The 24,256-nt window shown below is 35.9% G+C and overlaps 5 protein-coding genes and 1 long non-coding RNA gene across 11 annotated transcripts; 2 read left to right on the forward strand and 4 right to left on the reverse strand.

The window, feature by feature from the left end:
* Positions 1-112: 112 nt before the first annotated feature.
* Positions 113-2,580, forward strand: LOC105131537 (uncharacterized). 6 transcript variants are annotated; one of them, XM_011034555.1, is made up of 5 exons: positions 113-255; positions 746-1,041; positions 1,163-1,374; positions 1,569-1,833; positions 2,070-2,580. In XM_011034555.1, the coding sequence occupies exons 2-5, from the start codon at positions 781-783 to the stop codon at positions 2,364-2,366; spliced, it is 1,035 nt and encodes a 344-aa protein (XP_011032857.1). In that variant the 5' UTR covers positions 113-255; positions 746-780; the 3' UTR covers positions 2,367-2,580. The 6 variants fall into 6 exon arrangements, with proteins under 6 accessions (XP_011032857.1, XP_011032856.1, XP_011032859.1 ...); XM_011034554.1 differs by having other exon boundaries at positions 779-1,041; XM_011034557.1 differs by having other exon boundaries at positions 113-213.
* On the reverse strand, positions 1,757-2,062 carry LOC105131536 (uncharacterized). The gene is made up of 2 exons (XR_843455.1): positions 1,946-2,062; positions 1,757-1,868 (listed from the first exon to the last, which is right to left on the reverse strand). It is a non-coding gene; the product is annotated as an uncharacterized LOC105131536 (long non-coding RNA).
* Positions 2,581-2,758: 178 nt separating the features above from the next.
* On the reverse strand, positions 2,759-7,708 carry LOC105131538 (diphosphomevalonate decarboxylase-like). Its single transcript, XM_011034560.1, has 10 exons — positions 7,277-7,708; positions 6,415-6,613; positions 5,712-5,775; positions 5,162-5,225; positions 4,980-5,060; positions 4,816-4,902; positions 4,348-4,505; positions 4,174-4,222; positions 3,450-3,574; positions 2,759-3,311 (listed from the first exon to the last, which is right to left on the reverse strand). Exons 1-10 carry the CDS (start codon positions 7,484-7,486, stop codon positions 3,098-3,100), a joined length of 1,251 nt encoding a protein of 416 aa, XP_011032862.1. The 5' UTR covers positions 7,487-7,708; the 3' UTR covers positions 2,759-3,097.
* Positions 7,709-11,295: 3,587 nt separating this feature from the next.
* LOC105131540 (protein trichome birefringence-like 36) lies at positions 11,296-13,196 on the forward strand. The gene is made up of 5 exons (XM_011034561.1): positions 11,296-11,747; positions 11,858-12,029; positions 12,136-12,317; positions 12,443-12,601; positions 12,692-13,196. The coding sequence occupies exons 1-5, from the start codon at positions 11,311-11,313 to the stop codon at positions 12,987-12,989; spliced, it is 1,248 nt and encodes a 415-aa protein (XP_011032863.1). The 5' UTR covers positions 11,296-11,310; the 3' UTR covers positions 12,990-13,196.
* An 810-nt stretch (positions 13,197-14,006) lies between these two features.
* Positions 14,007-15,168, reverse strand: LOC105131541 (germin-like protein subfamily 3 member 2). Its single transcript, XM_011034562.1, has one exon. It carries the CDS (start codon positions 14,783-14,785, stop codon positions 14,153-14,155), a length of 633 nt encoding a protein of 210 aa, XP_011032864.1. The 5' UTR covers positions 14,786-15,168; the 3' UTR covers positions 14,007-14,152.
* Positions 15,169-15,970: 802 nt separating this feature from the next.
* On the reverse strand, positions 15,971-20,740 carry LOC105131707 (uncharacterized protein DS12 from 2D-PAGE of leaf, chloroplastic). Its single transcript, XM_011034817.1, has 11 exons — positions 20,454-20,740; positions 19,980-20,037; positions 19,045-19,167; positions 18,102-18,196; positions 17,893-17,992; positions 17,710-17,805; positions 17,315-17,392; positions 17,042-17,089; positions 16,828-16,932; positions 16,658-16,726; positions 15,971-16,419 (listed from the first exon to the last, which is right to left on the reverse strand). The coding sequence occupies exons 1-11, from the start codon at positions 20,738-20,740 to the stop codon at positions 16,357-16,359; spliced, it is 1,122 nt and encodes a 373-aa protein (XP_011033119.1). The 3' UTR covers positions 15,971-16,356.
* Positions 20,741-24,256: the final 3,516 nt, after the last annotated feature.

Consider the following 24,256-nt stretch of genomic DNA (forward strand, 5'->3'; position numbering starts at 1 on the left):
ACTCTCACTTTCAAGTATAAATGGGATCATCATTGATTGTCACGTGAACATTTATTGAATTTTGTAACATATAATGTGAGAATCAGATATTTGTACTTGAGTCTAGCTGACGTTGAGAATTGGACTAAAACAAGTCGTGGGAGACGGCAAGAAACTCCTACCTGCTTCAAAATAAACTGCTAAGTAACTTTTCACCGTAGTTTCTTCTTGCAGGTTCTCTCTCTCAGACACCAAAGTTACTGGGTTGTTTCTCAGGTTCTTGTTATGTCTAAATCTGAAGTTTATTGATGTTTTTTTTCACGCTCACAAGCATGAAGTAATGGAAATGTTTGCTCTCACAAGTTTATAAGAAGCAGGAAGAGACTCCATTATTTTCGCTAATTTCTTTTAGAGGTTTGATCTTTGCAGTGCTTGCTTGCCTTATTTTCTGCTAAAAAAAAAAGATAATATGATTCCAAGTTGAGTATGAACATTTCTTAATCACCTTTTGATGCGGGATATATTTCTCATAGATCTATGAAGAGTCTTTCATGATCACTGCTAGTGTTGTTTTAGACCTGCTTTTGTCTGTGTTTAATTTGGTGTTTGTAAATGTTGATAGCCTGTTGAGTGAAACGGAATTTTGGTGGATTTGGGATGATGTAAAACCGAGATTTTGGCCACGTTAGAGAGTAATCTGTAACAATGAATTTAAGCTGGGTGTTGTCGGTATCGAGTAAGATGATAATTTTCTCCAATTTTATAGCACAAATTGTGAAAAAATTCTCATTTCTCCTAGGGATGATCAAGGAGATTACAGTGGTCTTGTGTCTGGGGTTGGCTGTATGGGCATATCAAGCCACCCACCCTCCACCTCCGAAGCTCTGTGGTGCCCCAGGGGGTCCTCCGGTTACAGCACCTAGAATAAAGCTGAGAGATGGGAGGCATCTGTCCTACAAGGAGCATGGTTTTCCTAGAGAAAAAGCCAAAGCCAAGATCATACTTGTTCATGGCTTTGCCTCTACGAAACTAGACATAATGAGTATGACAGACCTTGTTCCGGTACTTTATTTCTAAATCTATTTTATCTTGTAACTCTTAAAGATTTCATTACTCGAGAGGCTGTATATGTTGATCTGGAGATATTGCACCTTTTCCCCTCATTTTATGTTATTATTTTCAGCATGTTGTTGAGGAGCTTGGGTTGTACTTTGTGTCCTTTGACCGGCCGGGTTATGGAGAAAGTGATCCAGATCCAAAGCGAACTCCTAAAAGTATAGCTTTAGATATAGAGGAGCTTGCTGATCATTTAGGACTAGGATCCAAGTTTTATGTGATGGGGTTCTCCATGGGAGGCCAAGTGGTTTGGGGCTGCCTCAAGTACATACCTCATAGGTGAGGCTGTTTTGCTTGCGACTCTGATAAATTTGCTACCTAGAGGATCTTCTGAAACTTTCAGAATTGGTTGTGAATTCGAGTAAAAGGAAATAAAGCATGCTATGCAAAACAGTTCCAATGTTCTTAATTGTATTTGATTATCATGAATTTGTTTGTTTGTTTCAAGTCGAGTGCTATCTTGGTGCTTACAGACTCGCAGGAGCAACACTAATTGCTCCTGTTGTCAACTATTGGTGGCCTGGCTTTCCTGCCAACTTATCAACAGAAGCCTACTACCGGCAGATACCACAGGAACAATGGATGTTAAGTGTTGCTCACCATGCCCCGTGGCTCACCTACTGGTGGAACACTCAGAAATTGTTTCCTGCATCGGCTGTTATCGCCAGGAAGCCTGAGATTTTCTCCCGCCAGGATTTAGAACTCGCACCTATGGTTGCAGAGAGAAGCAAGGACAGGGTACGTCATTTTCCTAGTATTCTCTCTTTTTTGCACTGCAAGGAAATGAATCATAAACCATATAAATTGGAGGCAAAAAGATGTTGCAAGTGATAAAGTTATCATCTCATACATAATCTTGACGTAGTCTTGAGAAACTTCGTTCTTTTATCCATTATGTATAGTAACTTGCCAGAATTTATAGCCTCCTAATCTTCCTGGTTGACTTGGAATGTGTACCCCCTCTTTTTATGCAGCCACCAGCGACGCTGCAAGGAGAATTTGAGTCCTTACATCGAGACTATAATGTTGGATTCGGGAAGTGGGAATTTGATCCCATGGAGCTTGAAAATCCTTTTCCTAACAATGAAGGCTCAATTCATCTATGGCAAGGTGATGAAGATGTACTGGTGCCAGTTAGCTTGCAGCGATATATAGCCCAAGGAATTCCATGGATTAACTACCATGAATTGCCTGGTGCTGGACATCTATTCATCGTTGTCCCACAGAACTTCGAACAAATTGTAGAAGCTGCTTTTCCGGGAAAGGACTAATCCTATTTGTTGTTGGGCCAGGTGTGGACAGTGTATCCTTGATGCTGTTCTTAATTGCAAACATCTTATGTCTTTGTGTTGTACAAGCTATGTCTACCACGGAAATTTGGTCATTTTGCAAGATTTCGTCAGTTTTAAAGCAGCATTTATCTGTTAGCATTGGCTGGTTAGCCTTTCCAGCAGAGAGTCCAATGATAAAGTGGTTTAAGTTGCGAATATGAGGCAGATCAGCTTTTTGAATATCTAACGCCACAGTATAGCAAACAAACAGCAAAGTATGCCCTGCAAGCTTCAGAAAACAGAGATTCACTGTCATAAATTTTCGGAGACTTTATGGAGATGGTGTCAAGGAATGGCAGCACACTAGCAAATATGAAGATCAAGAACAAACATGACAGGAAAACCACGAATTTATTGACTGACAAAATCTGGAATACAAACATTTGGAAACAACATAAAAACTATTCAAGCCTAACAGTTGAGGGGAGCTTAGGATCAATGGACAGATTATTAATTGTTGAGACCGAAAACCTAAATAGACTGAAACAATAATAAATAACAGGTACAAGGCAAGTGCAGCATTGAATACAACTTTGTTGGCAACAGTTGAGAGAATCACTTCACAGCAACCCTTGATTGCCGCAAACAATCATCACAAAAGGTTCACAAAGGCGTCCATACCTTAGCCAACAGAGTACAGAAGTCCAAGAAAAGTTAATGTAGTCTTAAGTTCATTTAGGCAGCCCAGTTTCGGGATGGAGAAGGGCCTGGCTTTCATCGGAGAGCAAAGCAGGACCTCTACCAGGTTTCGTACAAATGAAATAACTAACATCTCCTTTGCATCTCTGGGCATCCTTAATTTCTGGAGGTGGTGGCAAAGCTTCCACATCCTTAATATCTTCAATCCCAGCATCTTTTAGTATAGACTTGTCACCTATAACATAACTGAAGGGAAAAGGAGTATGACAATCATGAAACTTATTGATGGGGTTGAACAAATGGTAGTCTACTGAATATTGCACCAAAACCCTGCTAATATATTTTCCATTATTTAGTACATGGTGAGCCTGGAAGACAATATACCTGTTCAAATCAGCATCGGAACTTGGAGGGAAGCAGAAAAGCAGTTTCTGCATTAACTGGGTAGCAGCATTTCTATCATGGGCAATTAGAACTGCATTTGGCCCAGCATCAAAGGTATAAGCCACCTGTCATTGAAATCTCACCACCAGTCAAACATTTTAATGCATTGGAACACATGACAGTTAGCTGGTAGGAGTAGGAGCACTCTTTTTTGCTTCTTTTTTATTTTTATTTCTTTAAGGAAAATCTACAACAAAAGAAAGTGGCTGCAAGAATTTCAAAATCACATTAAATGATCACGAATAGGTAAAAGAGCAGCACAAGCCACAAGAGTGAAGCAGCTTCATATTTGATGTGATGAAGTGATACAAAACTCAAAACCAAATAAGTTATCTGATGGTATGTCAGCACCAGCAGGAAAATATATCTGTACACAAGGAACCATGCAAGATCAGCTAATATTACAAAACATGCTTTGCAAAAAGAACAGATGAAACTAAATATTATAATTAGACTGTTAGGAAGGCAATTTTATTATATTACCATCCTCAAATCATGCATGTAATCATCCATGTCTCAAGCTTGACTATCATCTATGATCAAATTTTTGAAAAATAACCATTTTAGCATCATCACATTCCATATTGAACTTGCTTCTAAGTTAAGCTCCTAGAATGTGAAGCACATTGACCCAATCAAAATAGCGAAAAACAAACAAACCGACCTGTGGCATTCCTTCTGAGCAATTCCATTTTTCAACACAGCTGATTATCCTGATAAACAGTCAACTGCATTAAAACTAATCCCTGTAGCTGGTGAATTAGCTCAACAGGAAAATAAATAAATAATTGATAAAGCTTAAATTCCCATGTCAGATGAAACAAGGAACTTCACTTGCCTGTGAGATGTATCGTTCATGTAGAATATTGTGGGGCATGTATCCAAACAGACTGCATGGAACTGATTGCTATCCGCACAGCTTAGTTGTGCAAAAGATCCAAAATCACGATTCTTTATGGCTTCTTCCATTTGTTTAATGCGTTTTGGCACAACTTCCTATTTAACCCAGAACAAGGAGAAAAAAGTACCAAAAGTTCAATAAATTTCACAAAAATTAATGTATTGATCAGAAGACAACTATTAAAGGAAAAGGAGGATAAAATTTCAAAGAAAATCAGAATCTGAACAGAGAAAAGGCAGTATAATCACAAATCATGGTTATCATCAAGAATAGATTCTGAATAAGACTTCAACTCCATTTAGATCTAGAAAGCTCAACAGCTAGGAGCTCTTTTTGCAATTGAAGAAAGACAACAGCTTAAGAAAGGAAGCTGCAAGAAATAGAATCGAGGGCATTGAAAAGCACCTTAGCTCTGTGTTGCAAAAGCAAGCTAGTTTCAACACTATCCCGCATTCCTGTGGTGCTACTTGTTTCTTTCTGTCGCGAACTTACCTGCAGGACAAATCATGACTTGGTTTACTAGAACAACGGGGCACAGAAAAAAATCAATCATAAGAAAAAACACATACCACAGCAATAATAATAACAAGTTCATCCCAGTGCTTTTCATCTACAAGTTGAACAGCAAGACTATCACTTCCATCCTCAGCCTTGACATATTAAAAAATAATGGATCGGAATTAATTGCTCAAAATGGTACAGGGCAGTCTAATCAGAAGGCCCCATGAATGAACTTCAAAATCAAACTTACTTTTCCCATGATCCACTTCACAAATCCTCCAAATAAACTGCGGCAGGCACTGCCAGAACCTTGCCTGGAAAACAAAACTTACAAAAACTCAAGCATTCTAGAACCTTTCCAAGAAAAAATGCTTGTACAATATCAAATGTTAATTGCAACTAGCGTGCTTGAATCACTCTTTTCTTAAAAACCTTGACAAATTGAATTTAATATGTAACTGAGCTATAAAACAAGTCAAGACAGATGTCAAAAAAAACATCTTCTCGGTGACTTAAAGATATCATAGCAAATACTACGATCGATAGCAGCCAAGAATGAGCAATTAAATACCAACAAAGATGAATTTAGCTGGAATTCAAAATTATAAATATTTGTTGCGAGTGACAACTGTCTGAGAATATAGCAGAATAGATGAACCATGTTAAAAGCAGCTACATCAGACATACAAGGAACAAGATGCTAGAAGAAAAAATGTGTAATGCCACTCAAGATTATTGGCATTAAGACAAACATCATAAAACCGAGCACTTAAAAATATGTGTGGGTTACAAAGGCATACCTTGCAATAGCAGAAAGCTCACTATTATCTTCTTTTGCATTCATCAGCTTTGCAAGGGCAAAAACTGCACAAAAACACAGAACCAGATGATGTCACGCTTAATAAATTATTCCATTCATATACAAGATTGCAAATGGTAATAGAGCGCTGCAGATGTAAAGCAGTAAAAACAATAAAAGGGCTCCTCGAAGTTGAATACTGGTCCATTTATAGGAAGCGTGCCTCTAGTTTGGTGCGTTTTTATATATGAGCTTCTATACAAATACGTGAATGCATCAGTGATTATAATCCAGGATATACAAGATGCCTCGAAGCTAGTACACATACTCATGAAAATTATACGCCAAATTGGTCAATTTCAACGTGGACCCCATAACCTTATGGAGTAGGCTTTATCGTCACAGTTTCAAAGAAAGCGATTAATGAATAATCATTCTACATATTGAGTTCCATTCATGATAAAGCTAGACTAGAGGGGTCAAATAAAGTTAAGAATTAAGCGAGAATTGCATCTGGCTTCCTATAAACTATGAAGCCCAGGTTGTTCATTCACAGTGATTTCTCGGAAATGATTAGTCCAGATCAACCATTCAAAAAAGGAAATAGAAATATTTAAAAAACATACGCCCATTAACATAAAAAAGAAGAAGAAGAAGAAGAAGGAATGAGTATAGCAAGGAAAATTCAAGAAAAATATGTTTACCAAGACAAGCAAAACCAGCTGCAGAGGAAGCCAGTCCAGCGGCAGTAGGGAAATTGTTATATGAAGCAACATGCAAGTGCAGTTTCTCCCAATCCTTCTTTGCAATCTTGATACCCTTCTCCTTATCCTCAACTTCACAAGCTCGGGCACGAATTTCCCTTAAACAATTTTGGTACCTGCCTCCAGAAAGGGAAATCTCCTACACTAACCAGCAAAAACCAAAAGTGCCATGAGTCAGCGTGAAGGCAGAAGATTTCAATATGAATTCGACAACCATTTACATTTTGCTTAACTACGAAGAACCTAAACTAGCAAACTGTTTCATTTACAAGGCCATTGAGAATGCAAGTAAATTCTATCCAATCTAGACCCATGTCCTTCCTTTCAAGATCAACTATTTTATCTGGTCTCAAACAATTTCTTTCCTTTCCCCGCATTTGCTCAACAACTGAATGGCATGCAACAAAAAAACACATCAAAGTTTTCCCTGATGACAAACCACACAAGATTCTCATCACAGCAAGGTAGCCCTTTTCCTCGAACCCGTCATCCTTGGTATAATTACATGCACGATTGTACGTCACTTCAACAATGCTAACAAATGAACTTACAGCTAGCTGACATGCAATTCTAAAAGCTGTTTTCATGGACAGGCTTCAAATAAAGAAATTTTCGACTATGTTGACCCCATCCTAAATGAATTTCCATGAAGCAAAGAAATTAAACCAACTCTGATGGTAAGGCTTAATCCCTCACCCGCAAAAATTCGACGCACGAGAGATTCATTAAATCCATTGAAACCATATTTCAAGAACTTTCTCGGCAACCAAATTGAAACAGAAAAATGAGAGAAGGACTCTACCTTTCCATTGAGCCACATCCGATCCTGGTCAAAACTAGGACTCACAGCGACAGTTGTGGTGGTGCAAAGATGAGCCGGATCAAGAGTGACACTTATGCTATCATTAACAGGCAAAATCAAGGTCTCATCTCGCTTGCCCCAGTACTTTATCACAGCTATATTCGTTGGTGTCTGTGCAGTCACCATCCTCACCCATGTTTTCTCTGCCATTGATGATGATAGCAATCCTCAAAAAGCTTCAAACTTTACAGAAGAAAGTGTATCAGATCAGAGATTTGAAAATCTGAATATGGTTTCTTGCTAGCTAGAGAGGAGTGGGGGAGTATGGAATATAAATAGGAGAGGAGTCAGTGAAGGACAAAAAATGGTGTCTCCTCGGCTTTTGTTCATGTTTGGACTTTTTGGGTTGCATTATTTTTCCTTTAGTACTTGTTTTTATTTCATTTTTTCATTAAATTTTGAGGCTGGATCTTACGTTATCAACTTGTCATTATGAAAGACTGCGGCTCTGAAGTCTGATATTTCGGTAATAACTATTTTTAAAAAATATTTTTATTTAAAAATATATTAAAATAATATATTTTTTATTTTTTAAATTTATTTTTAATATCAATATATTAAAAAAAATATAAAAATATTGTTATTTCAAAAATATTTATAAAATACAAAAATAAATAAGCTTTTAATTTTTTATGTCAGAACTCTATATAATTTAGTAATTATATTTATTAAACTCTATTAGTCTAGTGGGTTAATTTTAGACCTGTTCAATCTAATCCCTGGCTGTTTTAAAAAGGTAAATTTAGAGTTGATGTAACAAATAAATATGTAATTTAGTCAAAATTTAGTTTAATTTTTTAAATATAATTTTAATTTTTAAAAATATTTTAAAATTATGTTATTTTAAAATTATGAAATCAACTTAGAGGCTAAATTCTTGAATATATCACGCTATTATAGGAAATGCTATAAATTTGACTGTCATGAAAACTGTAGGATAAAATTATTTATTGTTGAATAAGAAAAAAAAGGCAAGGTGTTTGGCTTGCAACGACAGGTTCTTTTCTACTATTTGTTATTGTGAGGTGCGGCGCGGTGAGGTTTTGTAAGGTGGGGAGTCAATATCATGCGTTTAAAACGACGTTAAACAATCCATATTTTAGTACAAAGTTGGTTTATTTATCGATTGACGTGTTTGCAAAACATAAATAAATTCATAAAATTAGGCATCCAAATTGGACCCAAATGCCGTGCCCTTTCGTCTAGGATTGTTAAATAAATAAATAATTCGTGCACTTTTATAACCGACCATAAGTTTAAAATGTATTTGATTTTCATTGCTTAAACTTGATTCTTTTTGTTTTAAATCACGGTAAGAACTTGGATTTAAAAAGATATTTTAAAAAAAATATATAATTACAAAGATTATCTCAATGTCAATCAAGCAAGGATAAAGCTGTAACGTTTAGTTTGGAAGGGCTAAATTAGAGAAGAAATTTTAGAGGGGAGCTAAAATTTAAATTTTAAAATTTTTAAAGCTAAAAATCTATTTTATTCAAGGAGGGGACTGAAAAACATTTCCCTGCAAGAGCCCTTCTAATTTTGTCTCTAATATCAAACACGTCCTTAGCACTCACTTGATAATATAGTCCAAACAAAAATTTATAAAAGCAATATTCATAATACCTACGTTATATTTAAAGTTGTATCATGTATGTGTGTGTGTATAATAAAATGACATAGGCAAAACAATGTATTCTTAAGAAATGTTTTTTTAAAAAAATAAACTAAGTTTTATTGAGTAAGATCAACTTCCAATATAATTTAATTTAAAACCTAACTTAAATTATATCTTAAATTGACGAGTTAAGGCTTGATAATTTTCTAAATATCAAGACTATTAAAATGAACATTGGGGAAAAAAATTTAATAGAAGGAACAAAAATGTCAACTTTTACTCAGAAATTGCAGTCAAGCGTTTGAAGGTAGTGTTATTCTAGCAGAGAAAGGAATGATGGCCCAGAGAAAGGCCCTTTAGTGCACAAATGACACATTTATTTAATTTCACCATGAACAGTCATCTCCAAACTCACAAGTCTTCTATGTCCACTGCTACACCATGCCCTAATCAAGTATCAAAGCAAACCATGTTTTCTAGTCAAACCACAGAAGCCCTTTTTATTTCTGATTTAATTATAAATTATTCCCTATAGAACACCAAGCTTCCTGCAAACTGAGATGGTTTTTTATTTAATTTTTTTTTATCAGTAGGAGATTTTATTTCATATTGTTTGAACATCTTTTTACAAACAATATACAACATAAAACTTCTGCAGAGTTGGCCCGGATTCTGGGTTCGGTCCCTATAAAGGCCAAGTCAAAGGGGCACTTTGGTCCATGACCATGCTTAAAAAACCGGAGCCCAAATTAAAGACATTGAGAACCTTTTCTTAATCTCTTTGCTAAATTACGTAGTCTGGACCAAATACGAGGCCCAAATTGAAGGCCCAAAATCCCTGCCCATCTTGCATGTATATTTTCCCCCTCCCACCGCTACTAGTTTTGAAAATCTAGCACACTCATTAGTTTTACAATCAGGTAGTCCGGCCCAAATAGAAGGCCCAAAATCCCTGCCCATCTTACATGCGTATTTTTTTTTTTCCTCCCACTGCTACTAGTTTTGAAATTTTAGAAGGCATTAATTAGCGTATGATTTAGCATGTTAAAAAATGCTGAGGTTCAAACACCAAGTTTTATTAGACCTGCATGTTAATTAAGTTTATTAAAATACAGTCAATTTATTTTATTTTATTTAAATTCTTGGAGTTGAGTTGGTTTAAATTACTAAAAATCCAATCTTATCCACAGGTGATTTTACTGTTTCAATATTTTCCATGTTTAACTTAAAGCTGGGCTAGATTAGGATCGAGATTACTCAGTTTTCTAAATTAAATTGCCAGCCGAGTCGGATTTAATTAATAATTATGTTATATTTAAAAATATAACAACAGTTTTTTAAAAAAATATTTTTTATTAAAAAATACATTGAAATAATCTTGTTTTTTTTTTGTTTTTTTCAAATCAATTTTGATGTACAATTCAAGAACATAAAATAAATAATCTTAAACAAAATTTTTTTTTTCACTCAATTCTTGTTTTTTAACAAAATACCAAACCGGGACTAGATAATTTGTGGATTACCTGGTGATTTTCTTTTTTTCATTTTCTTTCATCGGAGGAGCAATGAATTGCTTAATGTCACCGCTATGTAAAACAAGGTTGAGTGGGAAGGTTAAAAGGTTAGGTAATGCTTTTTGACCTAAAAGAGAAGATGCAATTATCACGGTGTGGGTCTCCAGCACTTCAGCATGCTTGCATTTACTGCCTCTATGCTAAGGTATTATTGGAGTTCATGATATGATAAATGCCTTTAATTGAATCTTTTGACGTTCAGAAACACCACCAATTATGTGCATGCATGGCCTACACGCCCGCTTGTCACGGGGTACCCTACCCCATCTCACCTCTTCTTTCAACCACCAAAACGAAACCCTCCCTCTTCTCTCAACTCATTTTTCACCATATTTTGGCGTTTGCTGTGGGGATAGTTATTGCTTTTACTTTGTTGTTGATTTTGATTATATATATATATATAAAATGAAACCAATTAAAAACCAACTTGCTCGTTTCGTATTGTCTATTTGTGATAAAATCCAGTGCTGATGTTAGCCAACATACCATCATATATGCACATGGCGAGGCTCACCTCACCTTGGGACAAGCACTCCGAGGTGAACTGTTTTATCTTCAAAGTTCAGGGCTTTACCTTTATGACGTGAATTCAGTCCCTCTGATAGAGGTAAATGAGGACATTGAAAAGGAAATTCTCCCTTTCTCTTTTCTCTCCCTCTGCAAATTCGTAAAGGGAGAGCAGACATCACAATTACTAGAAGAGGAAGCAATGAGTAAAAGAACATTTGAAGTGGGCCACATCCCCGTAACTCATGCCTTAATGGAACATAACATAACCTACCATGTCAACTTTTTATATAGCTTCCTCGACTCATAAAGGCTTCCTCCTCACTGGGGAGAGACACTTCACTTCTTGCTTCACTTTGGCTTCAATGGCTAGACCAAAGCCTGATCAGTTTCTTCTGGCTCTTTTGATCTTCTTTATCAGTACCTCTCTATGTTTTTGTCATGGCATGTCATGGCAGGTATTTCAAGAGGAGGACGATGGCATGTCATGGCTCAATGAGGAGGACAATGAAGTTGACATAGTTCAAACTAGGCATGATCCATCAAGGAGCTGCAACTTTGAATCGGGCAAATGGGTTTATGACCAATCCTATCCTCTCTATGATTCTAACTGCCCTTATCTTAGTACTGCAGTCACTTGTCAAAAAAATGGAAGGCCTGATTCAGACTATGAGAAGTGGCGATGGCAACCTCATGGTTGCTCAATTCCAAGGTACATACCTGCACTTGAAGCTCTATGATACCCCAATCTATTTATTTGTCCATTGGATATGCATAAAAACGCTTGAGTAATTGTTTGTGTGCTTAATTTCCTTGATGCAGGTTCGATGCACTTAAGTTTCTTGGCAAAATGAGAAGGAAAAGAATAATGTTGGTAGGTGATTCTATCATGAGGAACCAGTGGGAATCTCTTGTCTGCTTAGTACAAGGAGTAATTCCAACTGGGCATAAGAAGGTGACTTATAATGGTCCTTCCATGGCCTTCCATTCTTTGGTGAGTTGCATATTTACTTACTGTCCTTCCTATATTTTACTGTTCTTCACCTTGGAAGTGATTTTTCTTGCAACAGCTTAATCTAGAATTAAAATGTTGTTAACAGGATTTTGAGACATCGATAGAGTTTACTTGGGCTCCACTGCTTGTGGAATTGAAGAAAGAGGCTGGAAACAAGAGAATCTTGCATTTGGATTTGATAGAAGAGAACGCAAGATATTGGAGAAATGTTGATGTTCTGGTGTTTGATTCAGCTCACTGGTGGACTCACTCCGATCAGTGGAGCTCGTAAGATAGATTATTCCCAATTTTCTCTGTCTTCTTTCATATTCTAGAATATGGCTTGTTGATTAATGCAATCATTCAGATAGTTTTTTCAGCAGCTTCATGGTCCTGATTTCATCAAATTTCAGGTGGGACTACTACATGGAGAAACAGACTCTCTTCCAAAGTATGAATCCGATGGTTGCTTATCAGAAAGGACTCACTACATGGGCAAGATGGATAGACTTAAATCTTGATCCTCGAAAAACCAGAGTCATTTTTAGAAGCATGTCACCCAGGCATAACCGGTAGGTATCCAACAACATACAATTCTTAGTTCAAATGGTCATGTTCTTGTAATGTATAATGCCATTTGAATTGGCAATTATTTTTTGTAGGGGAAATGGTTGGAAATGCTATAACCAAAGGCAGCCTTTAGCATTTTCCAGTCACCAGCATGTCCCTGAATCCTTGGTAGTACTGAAAGAGGTGTTGAGAAAAATGAGTTTCCCTGTGTATTTGCAAGATATTACAGCAATGTCAGCTCTGCGTAGAGACGGGCACCCTTCTGTCTATAGAAGGGCAATAAGCGAACAAGCAAGACAACACCCCGGCAGCCTTTCTTCTGACTGTAGCCATTGGTGCCTTCCTGGGGTACCTGATATCTGGAATGAGATGTTGAGTGCACTGCTGTAAGTTCAGAATATGTAAGAGCGTGTAGAGTGAGTGTTCTGCTAAATTAATTAGGCTTTGTTTTGTCATCTTAGAATCTTTGATGACTAGGCAGTCATGGTTTGTGCTTTTGTTGCTGTATCATATTGATGTGAAATGGATAATGGTATGTTTGGCATGTGACTTGCAGTTACTGAGATACTAATCGCTTGGTTGATCTTCTTCTTGTCATTTTAATGTTAGCTTTTTCTGAAACCAACTGTCCTGAGTCTTCGTGCAATATCTATTGAACCGAATTGAAAGTAGGGACAGGGAGGTCAAGTTCAAATCTAGGGTAGAGTAGGATGAGAACATTTTGAAGATGTGAGCTTGCAAACAGTCAGAACCTTCTATGGGGTCTTAGCCATAAAAAGAATGAGAGATTATCGATAACCATAGAATCCAAAGGACCACCTAACTTTGAACAGAAAGTAGAAAAAGAAAAGGAAACAAAAGAGAAAAGAGAACTTCGAAGTCCCCATAGGATTCAAATTCTCCTGTTTTAGCTTTTGCAACTACAAATTATCTAGATCAATTATCAGTAGCATCAAGTTAGTGGTTAGCTTTGCGTAACCGAGAAAACAGGATGATCATCATTGCTGGACACGATGGTTAACAATGCTTTTACTTAGATAACTTGTAAGACTACATAAAAGATGAAGCCACCACTGATCCAATGTAGAAGAGTAATATGGCCGCACATTTCAGTTGCACAAGACCAACATTGGACGATATTCCATTGAAAATAGTGGCCATCTTGAAGATTGGTTTTGTATTTTATGATATGGCTGCTTTGGCATGATGCACAAGTTATATGCTTTTTAAATAACTTCTCTCGTACCAATATTGTTTTTTTATTTTTTAAAAATAATTTTTGATATCAGTATATTAAAGTGATTTAAAAATATTAAAAACATAATAATTTAAAATAAAAAAAAATTAAATTTTTTTAAAAACACTTTTAAAATATAGAAAAAAATAGGCCAGCGACATGCTAAAAAATGATTTGTAAATAATTGCATTAAAGTCTAGCGGAATAAAAATCTGCTACAATATAATGATTATTTTACCACTCGCATGGTCCAGGTTGAATGGCAGAGACTTGTTAATCTGGTGAATTTGGAATCGAACAACAGCCTTCAGCCTTTCTAACACAAATGCAAGTTTTTCCTCCCCTTGGAGATGTCCTTAACACTCAAACCAAAAGCCTTCTCCAAAAGCTCTTCCTTGATTCCACATCCGAAAACTGCAGTTGGAATCCTCATCAATCCTGGATTTTCGCTATTAAAACTGCCCAGGATAGTTGCTGGTTTATCTCCAACATTCATTTGGAAGTGAACTAGCCCCCTTGGAAACACCATGACTTCACCTTTTTCAAGCACCTTAGCAAAAACTCTGTTCTGTGTATCGACGAACCCTGAATAAATTTTCCCCTCAAGCACATATGCAACCTCTGTTGCTCTTGGATGGAAATGAGGCACGTTGACACCACCAGCTTCAAAATCTGCACGAACAAGCGACACACCTAGTGTGTTTAGGCCCGGGAAGTTATTCACATTGACAGGGATGGATGCTAGCCCGGTTTCGCTGAATTTCCCATGAGATTTAATCCCAGAAAATATGAAATCCTCTACAGTGGCATCTGATGAATTCTTGCATGGGATGTCGGTTGCGGAATCTGTATTGGCTATGCAGAAGTCACGGACCGGATCGGGGTCAGAAGCCAAGGTGACACCGCCATGAAGAAGAACGGCAAATAAGACTGTCACCGTTAAGGACATTGTTTATATGTTTACAGTACTCCTTTTCTTGGACCAGGGGAAGAAATAGGGCTTCAGGGACTTCAAAGATGGATTTCACAACAGAACAGTAAGCAAAATGTACTATTTCACTTGGCAACAGTTCAATCACAGCCACACTGAAATTCAGCCTTCAAGAGAGAAAACCAAGTTCATTACAACTGGCAGAGGATGGGTGTTTGTTCACGTACTTATTGGAGTGGATTCACAGCTTTTCTTGGCAATGAAGCTTGTTTGATTAGGAAGGTAAAGAGTATTAGCTGGCTATCGTAAAGAGGGTTTACTTTTGGCTTTTTTTAGTGCCAAGATTGGTTAAAGATGGGATGATGAGTTGTGCTAAGAGGCTTTGATTCATCGAAGAAAACGTACATCCAAAGTCACGACATTTCAATTCTGTGCTCCAACCACTACCTTATGAACACAAAAGAAAAAAAAGTAATCAAAGCCTCACATGGCTCATGATACAATGAGAACATGCTTCTTATCTCTGAGAATCCTGGTCCGGAGAACATGCTTCCTTGCAATATAAATAAATAATTTCTCGAGTTCGAATTCGAGGAAGGTTTCAAGAACGCGACCCGAACATTAAAAAAAAGAAGAAGAAGAGTAATAATTGTAAAATCCTTAGTTACCATACCCAATCAGGAGAGGAAACCGGCCCGTTCAAGATTAAAAATAAAATAAAATTGATGTTCATTCGACCAGGTCCGTACTGAATTCAGTTGATTTATTAAAAAAAATTGGTAATTTAACCAAGTTATCTAAATTTCTCAAATCAACTGGCCAGCCAAATAAGGTAAAATCCTTCCAGGCTTTGGATAAAACGTGATTCACACGTGAGGCGTGGTGGAAGATGAAAAAAAAGAAAAAAAAAGAGATGTTTTTAATCGAGCAATAGTGTTTTACGTGTGACTTGACTCGATGATCTTAAGAGGCTTCGCTTTCATTATTAGTAACTCATTGTAAAGGCACCCCCTAGTATTTACTTGAATATATTCAATGGATTGGAGTCTAATCCACGTTCCTTTCCAGAAGCAATCAGTGTTCCAAATCTTAATCATGCAACGTTATTTCTACGATTCATTCACTTTGTGAAGTCCGAGAGCTGCATGTCCTGTGTAGATTTGTCAAAGTTTCTCAAATAGATATTTGCCTATACGCACCTAGTTCCGTGGGAGACAAAATTATCATTTGCGTGCATCTGCATCGGCACAGAACGCCCCATATCAAGCCACACAAGGCAAGTACGCATGTCGAAGTTTGATCAAGGTAAAACCACATCTACTGGCTTAAGTACATAAAAGGGGAGCAGAACGAGGCCGGGATTATTGGCTTCAACGTTCCATGTTTTTCCTTTGTAAATGGCTTGATCCCTTTTTCTCGGGATCAGCCGCAGCAGCAGGGTTACAAGCATCTTTTTCAAACGTCCTGGAATATGATCACCTAATATTTGGAAACGTGCAATTCACGGGTGTGATTTGAGCAAAAAGACAATGTGGTACAAGAAAAGTTACAGTGTGCTTACAATCAAGAATGGTTACTTACCCTTAAGACTAATAGCTATCAGTATCTGTTTCTGGCCTCCGAAGGTAGTAACGCAAACAGTTCACTAGCACCTGCAGATTCAACAAAAAGAAAAGAAAAAAAAGTGGTCGACGGCGCATAGAATAGAAAGTAAACTATGCTTGGTATCTAATTCTGTAAAGATACAGCATGTTCCTGTACAAGATGCAGCACATAGGATTCACTTTCCCATTGTAGGAAAGCTAGCAAGGGGAACTGGGAGTCCATATATAGCCCATGAACATTATTTATAATTGATCTAAGAACCATAGTTGGCATTCGACTAATTACCTGTGACAAGGAGCTGTTCAATGCTGCCCCTCCGTAGCTGACATGGAATTTGTCTTTGGCAATTAATCCCTGTGAGATGACAAAGATAAGTAATATAGAAGAGAAACCAAAACTAGGATGCACTTGATGGAATGTGGGTTATCACGGTCGAGAGAGAGAGAGAGAGAGACCTCTGTATCGATCTCTGCGGATTCAACATCAATATTAACATCAGCAATGATTTTGATGATTTCTACAAGCAATCCAGGTCGATCTGCTGTCTCGACGCAAAGCAACTGATAAAAAAGAACCTTAATTTAATATGTCCACAAATGGTAGGTTATTAAAGAAGAAAATTAAATAGCACGTATAACTTGTGAATTATAATACTAATCATTTCTGAACAGCAGCAAACCTCCTCTTAGGCCCATGAGTTCCAATATCAACATCAAGCTGCCATAAAAGAAATTACCAACATAAATTCAAATTTTATTGTCTACGATAGCACATGCAAGACGTCTACTGTTCTAGGAGCAGCTATTTGTCAAAAAAATAAAAATGATTTGGATGCTAATGGTGGAGATCCAATACAATATATACTTCAATTAATGCAATAACCAAACCTGACAGAAGCATCGACACCATATCAATCAACTAAAATAAGAGAAGCATCTGTACAAAACATAATAGCATATGCTGACTGAAATCAGAATCAGAAAGGATGAAGACTCTCCAGTCCAATAGTTGAACAGCAATCTGTGCCAGGAAATAATTGGCACACCAAACAGATACTCAAAATGCAGACAAGTTATAAACATCAGAGCAACAACAGATGCACAAACCAGAAGCTTTGCGCTTCAACTGGCTCTCCATGAAAAAATATGACAATTTTTAGAATATATATGCACCGCACCAGTCATCAGTTGTCGGAGTACAAGTTAAGGGATTAGGCACAGACAGACAGGTCTCCATAAAGCAAATATCCAAAGTATAGACGATCAGATGAGGACAAATTGAACCAAATCAACACGATGAGAAGTTCAGTGAGCTAAAAGAAGCTATCATGATGTCACCTGCTCCCCGGGAGCTCTCATATATAATTGCACACAGGGGCATAAACGCACATGCACAGACACAGAGAGATATAGAAGCACCTTTTTCTCTAATATCTACCCACAACAGGCAAAAATAAAAATTATAAATTATATAAAAAAAGGAAGAAAATGATGAAGAAGAAGAGATAGACCAGCGTATCAATTCAGTACACATACTGGATGGTACTTCAAAAGATTGTTGATGATGGTAAGTCGAATTCTCTCTAGCATATCGGGATCTTCAACCTTGCGACCAGAGTCTCTGAAACAACCAATATCTATCTTTAAATGCCAGGACTTCCAGTAAAACATGATCACGGGGTAATCTCTGATCACGTAAAAGGGCAAGAAATATGTTAATACAAACTTACAACCGTGTAATGAAAAACTTAGTTTGTTTGACTGGTCCTTCAGTGAGAACAGTTCCTTTGGCCACATCCAACCCCAAATCTTTCAGGGCATTCATCTGTCCTACAATAAAAATAAACCAAGTTACAAAAATTACAAATATTTCTGAGCATGTAATGATTATGCTATGGTCATATTTAAAGGGAGGTTGTTCAGCTCAAAATCTTCACGAGAAGAAGTTTGACCCACAATCAAGACCACTTCCAATTAATGATGGACTAGAGAAGCACATCAGATACCAGATGAAGGCAGATGCGTAGGTTTACTTCATGAAAATAGCCATCATATGCAGGCATTCTGGGGGGTTAATACCACATGCAGATCACCCCTCTAACGGCTGGACTAGAGGAGCACATCGGATACCAGATGAAGGCAGATGCATAGGTTTACTTCATGAAAATAACCATCATATGCAGGCATTTTGGGGGGTTAATACCACATGCAGATCACCCCTCTAACGGCCCTAAATACACGAGACTAGTAATACGCAATGGCTTTGCCTTGATATATATTCCACCACTGGGGCAATCACAGCACATCTCCTTGATGAATTCTGATATATACTAACTCTGGTTTCAATAGCTATGAAAATAACTCTGCTTCAGAACCAAATCTCCTTTGGCATATTGAGCAAAGATGCTGCTTCTGGTCACCCCCCCTTCAAGATTTTCACACTTAAAAGCGACAACCCCATTTCATGTATAAGGATAAGAAAGCTGGCCCTTCGTTGAATTAGAGATAATCAAAAGGCCAACCATGTTATGGGTTGTGCCGTGGTGGATTTGGAGTTAAAGGGGGGGCTGGCCATCTTTTGTATAGCCTGCACTTTCATTTTCATGCATGCGGGCGACAAGGCTAAAAATTTTCGAGAACAGAGAAGAATGGGTCAGTTCAAAAACTACTCACAGTATCAATAAGAGCTCCAAGACGATCTCCAAAGCTAAGTTGTACGATTGTTGATTCAGAATCTGAATCTTGATCTATCAGAACGACTGGAATGGGAACGCCATCAGCATCCTGTTCAGGTTTCTGCAATTACTGTTAACTTGTAAATTTCTCAGAAAATTGTCCCATTGAGTGCACACATTTCTCCTACCATTAATTAACATGTCCAAGTCAATTTCTCAATGTCAAATGTTTCGCTCACAAACACACACACGTGCAGGCTACAATCTACAGTAACTGTATCATGACCATCTCAGGTGGAGAGCAGAGTCCAAGTGACAACGGGTCCGAGTTGAAATAAATCCAGGACAGTAAAAATCACTGAAACACTAGGAAGTGCCGCTTGTGGAAACTCGGTGCCCACGGGCTCATAAGCTAAATGACAATTGGCACATACACTTAAAGTAAAAAATACCAAACAAAAACTCCTGGTTGTGATGAACTGCGGAAAAAACTATTAGACCATGCTCTTAAATTACCCCATGATTCGTCAAACAAAGATCAGAATTTAAAAATTAACCCCAAAATGAGTAACGACTCGACCTACAAAACCATATAAAAATGCCTTTATCGAACACTTTTTTTATGAGCCCCATGCAGGAAACACCATAGTTATAAAACTCAACCCAAGTGTTAATCCAGCCGAAGACTCGGGTTGCAGTTTAGGAGGTTCGACCCGGGTCATTGCAAAACCCGGTCTAGGTCGTGTTGGACTTTTTTTTTAACGGAAAAACTGTAAACTAACCGTACAGGACAGGACAGCATCACTGATTTTCCAGTCAGAAACATCTCGGAGCCATCGACAATAAAAACGACGACACTAAATTTGATGGCACGCTACATAAAAATGTTTATAGTGTAAGCAACGAAATAGCAGGAGGAAAAAAGTAACTGACCAGTGAGGTTGAACTTGTTGATGCATTCAGATCTCTGGCGGAAGCATGTACAATGTTCCTGCATTCCAGTCAATCATCGATAAGCAAGGAGTCGTGACATAAAAAAACTTATAAGATTATTTTATTTTCATATTTTTTTTTTACAAAATACTACGCTATTAAAAGAAGAAGAAGAAGAAGAAGCAACAGAGCTGATAAAAATATCCAGTATCACTTATTTTTAATTTTTAATTTATATAAACAATTGAAAAAAATAGTAACTACATATTTTTTTGGAAAAACAAATCTCGACATTTCTCAGCAACCAAGCAGACAGCGAAAATCTTGATATCATGAAATAAAATAGTAACGAGTATAAGCAGAGCAAGAAATGACAATCAATAAATCAAGCTATGCAAGTAACGGATACTCGGAAAGAAATGTCAGCATATCCGAGAAGAGAAGAAAAGAAGACCGGAGGTTTATTTAGCTTACTTTTTCTTGGAGAGACCGATCATTCCATTTCCGAGCTCGGAAAACCTGTCACGAATCGGAGAGAAAGCGAGACAGGACCGTTCAGGCGGAGGAAAGACTTGAGGAGAGTTATTGAAATCAATATATCCGTAGTCAATTTGAGAGAGTGAAGAAGAAGAAGAGCAGAGGAGACTGTTAGAGAGGGCCATGGAAGTTTTCAGAGAGAGAGCTCGCCTTTTTTGAAGTCGTCTGTTGAAGATGGTGAGGGGGTAGTGGAGGTTAATCTGCATGACTGTGGGTGGCGTCATTTTGGGGGGGCGCACGAGGGGGTGATGACGCCAGGTAGGATTGCGCGTGACTGCGTGTAAATGAGTCAGCCAGGCTTCCTTTTTTTTTTTTCTTCTTCTTCCAATATGTATACTCTTTATGCTATGGTATTTGATAAATAAATTGCAAAACATAAATGAAAGTTTTGTTTGACATGACTAGTGAAAAATGAGTTATGATTTTGAATTTAAATTTAATTTTTCTTTCATGGATAAATTAGGAAAGAAAAGTTTAAATAACTTTAAATTGGAACTTTATTTAGTTAAAATATTTAAATAACTTATTTGTGGAAAAGATGTGATATGAGTTAAAAATGAATACTTTTAAATTTTAATAGAATTAAGATTTCAACTCAATTTATAATAAAGTTTTTTCTTGTGTTAAAATTTATTCCTAATCAAATTTATCTATGATTTTATTATGAATTGAAAGTTAAAAAATAAAAATAAAAAATATTTATATCATCTTATAGATTAGTTGAAATTGTATTTGTCAATTGATTTTTATAAAAATATATTTTTCAATACGAACTTTAAATTTTAAAAATCAACAAGTAAATGCAATTTTGACAGGGAGCAATGGATAATTTTTTCAATAAAATTACCTTGAATAAACCTGAGAAAATAATAGCAATGTAAAAAAAAAAAGTTGTGATACAGGAACCTGGGAAACTTTCCATGACAGGGGTGTGTTGTAAATTTTAAAATACAAGTGCGGAAGAGGAGTGTTTGTTAATATACAGGGGGCGAAAATGAAGTTTACAAAAGAAATTGTTTTATTTTGCCAAAATGATGTAGGGTGGGCTCTTGATATTAAGGCATCTTGTCCCTTGTTATGGTGATATAAAAGTAGCTTTCCTTTTGATACAATTTTGTCCCATCAATTGATGCCACGTAATCATTCTATGCTAGCAAAACAAGAGTTGTTCTTCTTTTTTTTTCCATAGTTGCAAATAAAACATTATCTATTATAGTATCATGTTTGTTTTTATATTTAAAAATATTTTTAAAAAGATATTTTTATTTAAAATTAATATTTTTTAAGTATGTGTATATTGAAAATAATTTTTAAAAACTAAAAAAAATTTATTTTAATATATTTTTAAATAAAAAAATATTTAAAAAAACAAACAATTAAATATGCTTTTAGAAACACTACCCACTTCCACCCCCTCCCCTCTCTCTCTACAAAACAGCTCTCCTCCCTTATTCTGCTGAACACAAAAAAGAAGAGAGAAACACCCCAAAAAAATCACAGCCAACACAGCATCGTCGTCCTCCCTCCCTGAGACTGCTGGAAATTTTAAGAGAAAATATAAAAATCCATTGGTAGTATTTATCGTGAAAATCCAAACCAAAAATTCCAAGATCTAAGATTGCTGAATATTTCAAGGGAAAATCTAAAGGTGCCTTCACTTCTCAAACAAGATTCAATGGTTCTCGAATCTACAGGCTTATTCATGGGAACCGAGTTTCGAGAAACAAATTTATGCCTTCAATCTGTGGGGAAGCACTTTTTCTAGCTGTCTCCATCTTGTAACATTCTTGACAATTGAGACGACTACATTCTGGGCTTTCAATGAAATCCAAGAATCCTGCATTGGTTACAGGTGCCCTGCGTCAACAAGTTGTTTTCAAGTATGAGAATCTGAGAGCGAAAATCTTCGGATGCTAGAAGTTGTCAACAACATGGAAAGTGAAAAAGGTGATTATTTTTTATTTTTTAATATATTAAAATAACATTTTTTATTTTTTAAAATATTTTAGATATCAGTACATTAAAATTATTAAAAAATAATTTAAAATAAAAATATAAAAATATTTTTTAAATAAAAAACAACACAAGATAACAGTGGTCAAGATTCTGTGGGCAGGAGGGTGAGCTGTGATTTTTCAGAGGTCTATCCCTGCAAGATTGAAAAAGAGATGGTTTTTTTTCTTTTATACTGAATTTTTTAATGACATGGTATATTAATAAATAAAACGAAGTCGTAACCTAAATCATATTATTATTTATAATTTAAACACTATAAAATTTCTCCTGTGAAATCTTCCGAGCGTGTGTCGACTGAGAGACTATCGACTTTAAGTTGATCATGATTTGATCTTGATCGCTAGCTAGCGGATTCACGAGACGGACAGCAAAACTTTTTATTTACCTATTCATCCCTAGTAGCTTGACACGATGCTAGTGGAGACAATTACAAGCAAAAATACAATAAAGAATGATTACAAGCAAAAATACCATAAAGAATGATAAAGTACTTAATGTTTCCAGCATGTCTTCGATTAAAAACATGACGTGTATTTGAAAAAACAAAATTAATTTTCAATAGGGTATTTGTTTTAAAAAATAATAAGTATCTTGCAATACACGTGTCATACTCATACGTGAGCACGGGACCATACTTGATTGAGTTGTCTGTCCAGGAATAAATTCAAAACCTGGATTAAAGTTTTTATAAAAAAGATTAGAGATTAATTTTTTATTAACCGAGACTTCGTGGTAGTTTATAATCAATCGTCCCGTACTTGCTTGACATTCTACGATGACTTTACTTTTATTTTTATGTTTTAAAAGTATTTTAAATAAATTTATTTTTTATTTTTATATTATTTTGATGTGTTAATATTTAAAATAATTTTTTAAAAAATAAAAAAATATTATTTTAACATATTTTCAAATAAAAAAATTTGAAAAACAATTGTATTTACGCTTCCCAGCAATTAAAAATTTTGTGGTTATATTGGAAGAAAAAGGGGTTTAAGAGTGTGTAAAAGGGGTTTAAGAGTGTGTTGGTGATTATTTTATAAAATATTTTTTATTTAAAAATATATTAAAATAGTTAATATTTTTATTTTTTAAAAAAATATTTTTGATATTAACGTATATTTAAAAACACTAAAAAATTCAATTAAAAATAAATAAAAAATATTTTAAAAAATAAAAAACAGGTTGATTCACTGTAAAAAATAAAATTACAAGCCAAAGAAAATGTGAACAGAAGTTTACTGTAAAAACAACCAATTTTATAACAAAAGAGATCTTTTTTATATTAAATTTCTATGCATCAAGCGGTGCACCCACCCTATCCCATCTTGTCATGGTGATTCACTTATTTGTTCTATAGAAGAAATAAAGTTGCCCCTCTTCTTTTTCCTCTTGCTTTTCTGTTTTATTGCATTGCATAATGTTGACTTCGCGTCATGAATGGAACCAAAAATCCAAGAGATGTATAGCAAGAGACAAGGTATCAAAGCAGACACGAAATTAATCATATAAATAGTAAAAAAGAAAAAAAAAGACCTTCTTTCCAACAACTCCTTCATTGATGCCTAAAAAACAACCTGCATGTAGTAGGTTTATTTATTTTTCAAACTATCCTCTCGAATTGGCTTCTAAATAACCACAACACCCTAGAAAGAAATATTTTATAATTATATTAATTTCAAACACAAATTATTATTATTATTATTATTATTATTATTATTATTATT

This window comes from Populus euphratica, unplaced genomic scaffold, assembly GCF_000495115.2.
Source record: "Populus euphratica unplaced genomic scaffold, PopEup_1.0 scaffold24.1, whole genome shotgun sequence".
NCBI classification, from domain to species: Eukaryota; Viridiplantae; Streptophyta; class Magnoliopsida; order Malpighiales; family Salicaceae; genus Populus; species Populus euphratica.